The sequence below is a fragment of the Lucilia sericata genome, unplaced genomic scaffold, assembly GCF_015586225.1.
Source record: "Lucilia sericata isolate MDLA Ls3-8-SP2 unplaced genomic scaffold, ASM1558622v1 Contig000191F_arrow, whole genome shotgun sequence".
Lineage (NCBI taxonomy): Eukaryota > Metazoa > Arthropoda > Insecta > Diptera > Calliphoridae > Lucilia > Lucilia sericata.
The window spans coordinates 65,763-78,057 of NW_023994219.1; the positions used below are offsets into that span (position 1 = coordinate 65,763).

The window sequence follows — 12,295 nt, forward strand, 5'->3', positions numbered from 1 at the left end:
CCTTTGTATAAAAACAAAAGACTTAAGCGACAAACTTGTGTTTAGAGAAATCTAAAGGAACATTTGTACAAACGGTTAATGCTATTTTGTTTGAAAGAAATAAAAGGTAAAATAAAATTGTTTCCCATTTAATTCAAATAAAAAAGAGTTAAAATAAGCTAAAAATTGCAGAAATCTGTTCTAGTTCAGTTCTAGTTCCAGTTCTAGTTCAGTTCTAGTTCAATTCTAGTTCAGTTCTAGTTCAGTTCTAGTTCAGTTCTAGTTCTAGTTCAGTTCTAGTTCAGTTCTAGTTCAGTCTAGTTCAGTTCTAGTTCAGTTCTAGTTCTAGTTCAGTTCTAGTTCAGTTCTAGTTCAGTTCTAGTTCAGTTCTAGTTCATTTCTAGTTCAGTTCTAGTTCAGTTCTAGTTCATTTCTAGTTCAGTTCTAGTTCAGTTCTAGTTCAGTTCTAGTTCAGTTCTAGTTCAGTTCTAGTTCAGTTCTAGTTCAGTTCTAGTTCAGTTCTAGTTCAGTTCTAGTTCAGTTCTAGTTCAGTTCTAGTTCAGTTCTAGTTCAGTTCTAGTTCAGTTCTAGTTCAGTTCTAGTTCAGTTCTAGTTCAGTTCTGGTTCAGTTCTAGTTCAGTTCTAGTTCAGTATTAGTTTAATTCTAGTAGACTATAGACTAGACTATAGACTACACTATAGACTAGACTATAGACTACACTATAGACTTGACTATAGACTTGACTATAGACTAGACTATAGACTAGACTAAAGACTAGACTATAGACTAGACTATAGACTAGACTATAGACTAGACTATAGACTAGACTATAGACTAGACTACAGGACTAGACTATAGACTAGACTATAGACTAGACTATAGACTAGACTATAGACTAGACTTAGACATGTAGACTATACTATAGGAGACTAGACTATAGACTAGCACTATAGACTAGACCTATAGACGAGACTATAGACTAGACTTATACTAGACTATAGACTAGACTATAGACTATAGACTAGACTATAGACTATCTACGACTAGACTATAGACTAGACTATAGACTAGACTATATACTAGACTAATAGACTAGACTTAGACTAGACTATAGACTAAGACTATAGACTAGACTATAGACTAGACTATAGAATGACTATAGAGTAGACTATGACTAGACTATATACTAGACTATAGACTAGCCTATGACTAGACATAGACTAGACTAGAGACTAGACTTAGACCAGACTAAGACTAACCTATAGACTAGACTAGACTAGACTATAGACTAGACTATAGACTAGACTATAGGCTAGACTATAGACTAGACTATAGACTAGACTATAGACTAGACTATGGACTAGACTATAGACTAGACTATAGACTAGACTATAGACTAGACTATAGACTAGACTATAGACTAGACTATAGACTAGACTATAGACTAGACTATAGACTAGACTATAGACTAGACTATAGACTAGACTATAGACTAGACTATAGACTAGACTATAGACTAGACTATAGACTAGACTATAGACTAGACTATAGACTAGACTATAGACTAGACTATAGACTAGACTATAGACTAGACTATAGACTAGACTATAGACTAGACTATAGACTAGACTATAGACTAGACTATAGACTAGACTATAGACTAGACTATAGACTAGACTATAGACTAGACTATAGACTAGACTATAGACTAGACTATAGACTAGACTATAGACTAGACTATAGACTAGACTATAGACTAGACTATAGACTAGACTATAGACTAGACTATAGACTAGACTATAGACTAGACTATAGACTAGACTATAGACTAGACTATAGACTAGACTATAGACTAGACTATAGACTAGACTATAGACTAGACTATAGACTAGACTATAGACTAGACTATAGACTAGACTATAGACTAGACTATAGACTAGACTATAGACTAGACTATAGACTAGACTATAGACTAGACTATAGACTAGACTATAGACTAGACTATAGACTAGACTATAGACTAGACTATAGACTAGACTATAGACTAGACTATAGACTAGACTATAGACTAGACTATAGACTAGACTATAGACTAGACTATAGACTAGACTATAGACTAGACTATAGACTAGACTATAGACTAGACTATAGACTAGACTATAGACTAGACTATAGACTAGATTATAGACTAGACTATAGACTGGACTATAGACTGGACTATAGACTGGACTATAGACTGGACTATAGACTACACTATAGACTACACTACTACTAGACTCGACTATAGACTAGACTATAGACTAGACTATAGATTAGACTATAGACTAGACTATAGACTTGACTATAGACTAGACTATAGACTAGACTATAGACTAGACTATAGACTAGACTGTAGACTAGACTATAGACTAGACTATAGACTAGACTATAGACTAGACTGTAGACTAGACTATAGACTAGACTATAGACTGGACTATAGACTGGACTATAGACTGGACTATAGACTGGACTATAGACTACACTATAGACTACACTACTACTAGACTCGACTATAGACTAGACTATAGACTAGACTATAGATTAGACTATAGACTAGACTAGACTAGACTATAGACTAGACTATAGACTAGACTATAGACTAGACTATAGACTAGACTATAGACTAGACTATAGACTAGACTATAGACTAGACTATAGACTAGACTATAGACTAGACTATAGACTAGACTATAGACTAGACTATAGACTAGACTATAGACTAGACTATAGACTAGACTATAGACTAGACTATAGACTAGACTATAGACTAGACTATAGACTAGACTATAGACTAGACTATAGACTAGACTATAGACTAGACTATAGACTAGACTATAGACTAGACTATAGACTAGACTATAGACTAGACTATAGACTAGACTATAGACTAGACTATAGACTAGACTATAGACTAGACTATAGACTAGACTATAGACTAGACTATAGACTAGACTATAGACTAGACTATAGACTAGACTATAGACTAGACTATAGACTAGACTATAGACTAGACTATAGACTAGACTATAGACTAGACTATAGACTAGACTATAGACTAGACTATAGACTAGACTATAGACTAGACTATAGACTAGACTATAGACTAGACTATAGACTAGACTATAGACTAGACTATAGACTAGACTATAGACTAGACTATAGACTAGACTATAGACTAGACTATAGACTAGACTATAGACTAGACTATAGACTAGACTATAGACTAGACTATAGACTAGACTATAGACTAGACTATAGACTATAGACTAGACTATAGACTAGACTTTAGACTAGACTATAGACTAGACTTTAGACTAGACTATAGACTAGACTAGAGACTACACTATAGAATAGACTATAGAATAGACTAGAGATTAGACTATAGACAAGACTTGACTATAGACCAGACTATAGACTACACTATAGACCACACTATAGACTACACTATAGACTTGACTATAGACTAGACTATAGACTGTACTGTAGACTATAGACTAGACTAAAGACTAGACTATAGACTAAACTAAAGACTAGACTGTAGACAAGACTATAGACTACACTATAGACTACACTATAGACTAAACTAAAGACTAGACTAGACTGTAGACTAGACTATAGACGAGACTATTGGTAATAATTTTAAATCTCTAATCTTTAAAAATACCGTTTTATTTTACCTTTTTTCTTTCAGTCCACAGGTCAGTCCGTCTAAAATATAAAAAAACCGCATGCTTAAATAAAAATTATTTTAAAACAATTACAACAATTGAATATTGTATTAACATATTTTTTCTTTTATCACTTAAAAAACTCTCAATAAAACAAAAACAGTACCACCAAGATGGATTTTGGAACCCACCGATAAGGCTTTCGCTCAAGGATCAGATGCTAAAGTTGAATGCAAAGCTGATGGTTTCCCCAAGCCACAAGTGACATGGAAGAAAGCTGTGGGTAAGTGGATAAAAAATAAAATTTTAGAGAGTTCTAATAAATGTACTAATGGAACCAAAATATATAGTTAAGAACCATTTTCTGTATGATAAACTGTAACCGGTGATCGAGAAAATGGAGCTAGGACACTTTTAAGTGCAATTTTTTATTTAATTATAAATTTTTTTGAATAGGTAACAGTCCCGGTGAATATAAGGATTTGAAGAAAAACGATAACATTCGCGTTGAAGAAGGCACCCTACACATCGACAACATTCAAAAGACTAACGAAGGCTACTATTTGTGTGAAGCTATTAATGGTATTGGCTCTGGTCTCTCGGCTGTTATAATGGTTAGTGTACAGGCTCCACCAGAATTCACTGAAAAATTGCGCAACCAAACTGCTCGTCGTGGTGAACCTGCCGTCTTACAATGTGAAGCTAAAGGTGAAAAACCCATTGGCATTTTATGGAACATGAATAATATGCGTTTGGACCCCAAGAATGATAATCGTTATACCATTCGCGAAGAAATTTTATCGACCGGTGTCATGTCTAGTCTTTCGATTAAACGTACCGAACGTTCTGACTCTGCCTTGTTTACCTGTGTGGCCACTAATGCCTTTGGTTCTGATGATGCTAGTATCAATATGATTATCCAGGAAGTACCCGAAATGCCTTATGCCTTGAAAGTTTTGGACAAATCGGGACGCTCGGTACAATTGAGTTGGGCTCAACCCTACGATGGAAATTCTCCTATTACTCGTTATATTATTGAATTCAAACGTTCTCGCGCTTCTTGGGATGAAATTGATCGTGTTATGGTTCCTGGTGATACTACTGAAGCTCAAGTCCAAAAATTGAACCCTGCTACTACTTACAACATTCGCATTGTGGCTGAAAATACTATTGGCACCTCTCAATCTTCCGAAGCTGTTACTATCATCACCGCCGAAGAAGCTCCCTCTGGCAAGCCCCAAAATATCAAAGTTGAACCTGTTAATCAGACTACTCTCCGTGTCACCTGGAAACCCCCAGCACGTTCGGAATGGAATGGTGAAATTTTGGGTTACTATGTCGGCTATAAACTATCGAACACTAACTCCTCGTATGTTTTTGAAACTGTTAATTTTGTAACCGAAGAAGGCAAAGAACATAATTTGGAATTGAATAACTTACGCGTCTATACTCAATACTCTGTAGTTATCCAGGCTTTCAATAAGATCGGCGCTGGTCCCTTGTCTGATGAAGAGAAACAATTCACCGCTGAAGGCACACCCAGTCAACCACCCAGTGATACCTCTTGCACTACCTTAACTTCTCAGACAATTCGCGTTAGTTGGGTTAGTCCTCCCTTGGAATCGGCCAATGGTGTTATCAAGACCTACAAAGTTGTCTATGCTCCCAGTGAAGAGTGGTATGGTAAGTATCGCAAATTTAAAGAAATAGTTTGGTTCGAATATCAATAATTTTATGTGTTTTCTTTCCAAAAGATGAAACCAAACGCCATTACAAGAAGACTGCCTCCTCGGATACCGTTTTACATGGCTTGAAGAAATACACCAACTATACCATGCAAGTTTTAGCCACCACTGCCGGAGGAGATGGTGTACGCAGCGCTGCCATACACTGCCAAACTGAACCAGATGGTAAGTAATAGAAAATTAGGAAAACAAATCCATAAATGATGCAAAAATCCCTCCCAAACAGTACCTGAAGCCCCCACCGATGTTAAGGCTCTCGTTATGGGTCATGCTGCCATTTTAGTATCATGGCGTCCACCAGCACAACCCAACGGCATCATCCAACAATACACTGTCTACACTAAAGTTGAAGGAGCCGAAGGAGAACCCAAAAGCCAGAAAGTACCCCACTATCAAATGAGCTACGAAGCCACCGAATTGGAAAAGAACAATCCCTATGAATTCTGGGTTACAGCCAGCACTAACATTGGTGAAGGTCAACCCTCAAAGAGTATTGTGGCCATGCCCAGCGATCAAGTACCAGCTAAAATTGCCTCATTCGATGATACATTCACTGCCACCTTTAAGGAAGATGCTAAAATGCCTTGTCTCGCTGTTGGCTCACCACAACCTGATATAACCTGGAAAATTAAGGGTGTTGAATTTACCGGCAACGATCGTATGCGTGTTTTACCCGATGGTTCTTTGTTAGTTAAATCGGTGAATAGACAAGATGCTGGAGATTATACCTGTCATGCTGAGAACCCAATTGCTAAAGATTCGATTACACATAAGTTGATCGTATTGGCACCACCCATGTCACCTCAGGTTACTCTGTCTGCTACTACCACCGATTCTTTGACTGTTAAATTGAAGCCTCATGAAGGTGATACTGCTCCTCTACATGGTTATACTTTACACTACAAACCAGGTAAGTAATGAAATAAATATTATGTTAAACCAAGTTCAGTTCTTCTCTACTTGTTGATCAGTTCCAGTTTATTTTTAGATCAGTTCTGGTTCAGTTCTAGTTCATTCTAGTTTAGTTCTAGCTCAGTTCTAGTTCAGTTCTAGTTCCGTTACAGTTCTGTTCTAGTTCTGTTTTAGTTCTGTTCTAGTTCTGTTCTAGTTCTGTTCTAGTTCTGTTCTAGTTCTGTTCTAGTTCTGTTCTAGTTCTGTTCTAGTTCTGTTCTAGTTCTGTTCTAGTTCTGTTCTAGTTCTGTTCTAGTTCTGTTCTAGTTCTGTTCTAGTTCTGTTCTAGTTCTGTTCTAGTTCTGTTCTAGTTCTGTTCTAGTTCTGTTCTAGTTCTGTTCTAGTTCTGTTCTAGTTCTGTTCTAGTTCTGTTCAAGTTCTGTTCTAGCTCTGTTCTAGTTCTGTTCTAGTTCTGTTCTAGCTCTGTTCTAGTTCTGTTCTAGTTCTAGTTCTGTTCTAGTTCTGTTCTAGTTCTGTTCTAGTTCTGTTCTAGTTCTGTTCTAGTTCTGTTCTAGTTCTGTTCTAGTTCAGTTCCAGTTCAGTTCTAGTTCAGTTCTAGTTCAGTTCTAGTTCAGTTCTAGTTCAGTTCTAGTTCAGTTCTAGTTCAATTCTAGTTCAGTTCTAGTTCAGTTCTAGTTCAGTTCTAGTTCAGTTCTAGTTCAGTTCTAGTTCAGTTCTAGTTCAGTTCTAGTTTAGTTCTAGTTCTGTTCTATTTCTGTTCTAGTTCTATTCTAGTTCTGTTCTCGTTCTGTTCTAGTTCTGTTTTAGTTATGTTCTAGTTCTGTTCTCGTTTTGTTCTAGTTCTGTTGTAGTTCTGTTTTAGTTCTGTTCTAGTTCTGTTCTAGTTCTGTTCTAGTTCTGTTCTAGTTCTGTTCTAGTTCTGTTCTAGTTCTGTTCTAGTTCTGTTCTAGTTCTGTTCTAGTTCTGTTTAGTTCTGTTCTAGTTCTGTTCTAGTTCTGTTCTAGTTCTGTTCTAGTTCTGTTCTAGTTCTGTTCTAGTTCTGTTCTAGTTCTGTTCTAGTTCTGTTCTAGTTCTGTTCTATTTCTGTTCTAGTTCTGTTCTAGTTCTGTTCTAGTTCTGTTCTAGTTCTGTTCTAGTTCTGTTCTAGTTCTGTTCTAGTTCTGTTCTAGTTCTGTTCTAGTTCTGTTCTAGTTCTGTTCTAGTTCTGATCTAGTTCTGTTCTAGTTCTGTTCTAGTTCCGTTCTAGTTCGGTTTTAGTTATATTCGAGTTCAATGCTAGTTCGGTTCTAGTACTAGCCCATGAAAGTGTTGATGCCTGACATTTGATTTATATTTTTAAATATTTTACAGAATTCGGTGAATGGGAGACTGCTGAAGTTTCGGTTGATGCTCAAAAATACACTATTGAAAATCTCTTATGTGGTTCCCGTTATCAAGTTTATGCTACCGGATTTAACAAGTATTTGAAATAAAATTTTGATATCTGACACTATATACTAATTCTTTTGTAAATCTCTAGCATTGGCGCTGGTGAAGCTTCCGATATCTTGAACACCCGCACCAAAGGCTACAAACCTAAACTGCCAGAAAAATCACGTTTCATTGAAGTCTCCTCCAACTCGGTTTCATTGCATTTCAAGGCCTGGAAAGATGGCGGTTGCCCCATGTCTCACTTTGTGGTAGAAAACAAAAAACGGTTTGTTTAAATTTGTTAATAATCGCCCCCAGAAATACTTGATTTATGTTGTAAATATTTCTATTAAAGCGATCAAATTGAATGGAATCAAATTTCGAATAATGTTAAGCCCGATAATAACTATGTTGTTTTGGATTTAGAACCTGCCACCTGGTATAATTTACGTATCACTGCCCACAACTCTGCTGGATTTACTGTAGCTGAATATGATTTTGCCACATTGACGGTTACTGGCGGTAAGTTTATCTTGTTGGCCAATTAATTTTATTTTTATAAAAATTTTTCTTTTTCAAAAAAAACATTGCTTTTGTACATACCACCCTACAAAACTACGTACATATTTAGGATTTTTATTTGCCCTTAAAAGAAAAGAGGATATATATCCTGGGTTAAATAAAAATCTTAAACAAAAATATACAAATAACAAAAAAATAATAATTATATATAGTTTTTTGTTTAAAAAAGCTACACTTGCTTAAATGTAAAAATTATAAATAAAAAAAAAACGTTTTCAGTTTTTTAGCTTTTTCTTAAAAAATAAAAGTTTTTATTAAAATTTTCTTTTAACTTAAAAAGCACTTTAAAATTTTTTGTTTTTTAAAAAGCTTGTGTAAAAAAGTTTTTTGATTTCAATACTTTAATGTAAATGATTTTGGTTTTGTTTTGTAAATTTTGTTTTTATTTAAAACTTATGATTTTCAACTTATTTAGCTGCTAGTGTAAACAAAACAAATTTTGTAAACTAAACTAAAAAAAAAAAAAATAATTCTATTGCGTAAATGCAATTTGTTTTTTTCCTCCCCCTGTTGATTTAAACAAACTAAAATATTTAGAAAAAAAATATTAAGAAAATTTTTGGTAGTGTATTGAAAAAAAATTAAACAAACTAAATTTTGCTTAATAGTATCCACAATTTTGTTTATTTTTTGGAAATTTCAACACCGTTTTTTTGATAGAAATTTTGTTAGTATTAAAATAGTGGTAGTTGTTAACTTTAATATTATTTATATTTCGTTTTTAGTTTAAATTTTATGTTTATTTTTTTAGTTTTTAAATTATTCAAACCTTTAAGAGAAGAAAACTCTACTCATTGTTTGTAACTGTATGTAAATTGTCAAAAGACTAGTTAGATTTTCGACTGATTCAGTTCAAATTTTGAAAAAAAATGTCTTGAAAATCTAGCAAGTCTATTCTTGTGTTCGAAAAAAAACAAATATAATACTATTATTTATGTATACCCCCAATCCCCTGTGGCATTTTGATGTCTATATATACTAGTTTAGCATGTGGCTAAATGTTGTACTAATTTTGCATAAAAGCCAGGACTTAGATTGTAAATTGACTATAAATATATTAATCTAAATAGAACAAGTGAATTTAAGATAACCAAGATGAAAAATTACCTAAGACTGAACTATAACAACTAGAACTGAACTAGAATTGAACTAGAACTGAATTATAGAACTGAACTAGAACTAGAAACTAAACTAGAACTGTGAACTAGAACTTGAGACTGAACTAGAACAGAACTAGAAATGAACAATAACTGGAGCTAGAACTTATACTAGAACTAACTTGAACTGAATCTAGGACTGAACTAGAACGAACTAGAACTGACTAGAACTGACTAGAACTGAACTAGAACGTGAACTAGAACTGAACTAGAAACTGAACTAGAACTGAACTAGAACTGAACTGAACTAACTAGAACCGGAACTAGAACTGAACTAGAACTGAACTAGAACTGAACTTGAACTGACTAGAACTGAACTAGAACTGAACTAGAAACTGAACAGAACTGAACTAGAACTGAAAAATAGAACTGAACTGAACTGAACTGAACTAGAACTGAACTAGAACTGAACTAGAACTGAACTAGAACTGAACTAGAACTGAACTAGAACTGAACTAGAACTGAACTAGAACTGAACTAGAACTGAACTAGAACTGAACTAGATCTGAACTAGAACTGAACTAGAACTGAACTAGAACTGAACTAGAACTGAACTAGAACTGAACTAGAACTGAACTAGAACTGAACTAGAACTGAACTAGAACTGGACTAGAACTGAACTAGAACTGAACTAGAACTGAACTAGAACTGAACTAGAACTGAACTAGAACTGAACTAGAACTGAACTAGAACTGAACTAGAACTGAACTAGAACTGAACTAGAACTGAACTAGAACTGAACTAGAACTGAACTAGAACTGAACTAGAACTGAACTAGAACTGAACTAGAACTGAACTAGAACTGAACTAGAACTGAACTAGAACTGAACTAGAACTGAACTAGAACTGAACTAGAACTGAACTAGAACAGAACTAGAACTGAACTAGAACTGAACTAGAACTGAACTAGAACTGAACTAGAACTGAACTAGAACTGAACTAGAACTGAACTAGAACTGAACTAGAACTGAACTAGAACTGAACTAGAACTGAACTAGAACTAGAACTGAACTAGAACTGGAACTGAACTGGAACTGAACTAGAACTGAACTAGAACTGAACAAGAACTGAACAAGAACTGAACTAGAACTGAACTAGAACTGAACTAGAACTGAACTAGAACTGAACTAGAACTGAACTAGAACTGAAAAGAAGAACTAGAACTGAACTAGAAACTGAACTAGAACTGAACTAGAACTGAACTAGAACTGAAACTAGAACTGAACTAGAACTGAACTAGAACTGAACTAGAACTGAACTAGAACTGAACTAGAACTGAACTAGAACTGAACTAGAACTGAACTAGAACTGAACTAGAACTGAACTAGAACTGAACTAGAACTGAACTAGAACTGAACTAGAACTGAACTGAACTAGAATTGAACTAGAACTGAACTAGAACTGAACTAGAACTGAACTAGAACTGAATAGAACTGAACTAGAACTGAACTAGAACTGAACTAGAACTGAACTAGAACTGAACTAGAACTGAACTAGAACTGAACTAGAACTGAACTAGAACTGAACTAGAACTGAACTAGAACTGAACTAGAACTGAACTAGAACTGACTAGAACAGAACTGAACTAGAACTGAACTAGAAACTGAACTAGAAAACTGAACTAGAACTGAAATTAGAACTGGACTAGAACTGAACTAGATCTGAACTAGAGCTGAACTACAGCCGAACTAGAACTAAACTAGAAATTAACTAGAATGAACTAGAACTAAACAAGACTGAAGTAGAACTGAACTAGAACTGAATTAGAAATGAAGAAACTAAAGTAGAACTGAACTAGAACTGAACTGGAACTGAACTAGAACTGAACTAGAACTGAACTAGAACTGAACTAGAACTGAACTAGAACTGAACTAGAACTGAACTAGAACTGAACTAGAACTGAACTAGAACTGAACTAGAACTGAACTAGAACTGAACTAGAACTGAACTAGAACTGAACTGAACTAACTGAACTAGAACTGAACTAGAACTGAACTAGAACTGAACTAGAACTGAACTAGAACTGAACTAGAACTGAACTAGAACTGAACTAGAACTGAACTAGAACTGAACTAGAACTGAACTAGAACTGAACTAGAACTGAACTAGAACTGAACTAGAACTGAACTAGAACTGAACTAGAACTGAACTAGAACTGAACTAGAACTGAACTACAGCTGAACTAGAACTGAAATAGAACAGAATTGGAACTGAACTCGAACTATACTAGAAATGAACTAGAACTAAACTAGAACTGAAGTAGAACTGAACTAGAACAAGACTAGAACAGAAATAGAATCGAACTAGAACTAGATCTGAACTAGAACTGAACTAGAAATGAAGTAAAACTAAAGTAGAACTGAACTAGAGCTAAAATGGAACTCAATTAGAACTGAACGAAAACTGAACTAGAGCAGAACAAGCACTGAACTAGAACTTAACTAGAACTGAGCTAGATCTGAACTGGAATAGAATTAGAACTGAACTAGAACAAAACTATAAAAGAACTAGAATAGAACTATAACAGCAATAGAACAGAACTAGAACTAAACTGAAACTACAACGATGGAAACTTATACATCTGATAGTACCGAAGATTCAGTTTCATAGCATTCAGTGAAATGTCTGAGAATATTGGTATTCATAAGAAAGTCTAAGTTTTCCTGGCTGATCAAAATCCACAAATTATCCAGAATTACTATTTATTAATGTCCTGCATTTGAATATTTTAAAAACATAAAAAACTATGTCATTTAAATTATACGCTTTATGTAAATCAAATATTTAGAATATTATGCCCGG

General features: G+C 34.6%; 1 protein-coding gene across 20 annotated transcripts in view; it reads left to right on the top strand.

The window, feature by feature from the left end:
• Positions 1-12,295, top strand: part of LOC119601799 (Down syndrome cell adhesion molecule-like protein Dscam2) — a 104,841-nt gene that overhangs the window by 63,372 nt on the left and 29,174 nt on the right. For all 20 annotated transcript variants that reach the window (XM_037952976.1, XM_037952966.1, XM_037952972.1 and 17 more), the window contains exons 5-11: positions 3,851-3,970; positions 4,144-5,370; positions 5,442-5,597; positions 5,659-6,342; positions 7,695-7,803; positions 7,864-8,040; positions 8,110-8,276. In XM_037952976.1, coding sequence (XP_037808904.1) covers positions 3,851-3,970; positions 4,144-5,370; positions 5,442-5,597; positions 5,659-6,342; positions 7,695-7,803; positions 7,864-8,040; positions 8,110-8,276 — 2,640 coding nt within the window. The remainder of the gene's footprint in view (positions 1-3,850; positions 3,971-4,143; positions 5,371-5,441; positions 5,598-5,658; positions 6,343-7,694; positions 7,804-7,863; positions 8,041-8,109; positions 8,277-12,295) is intronic.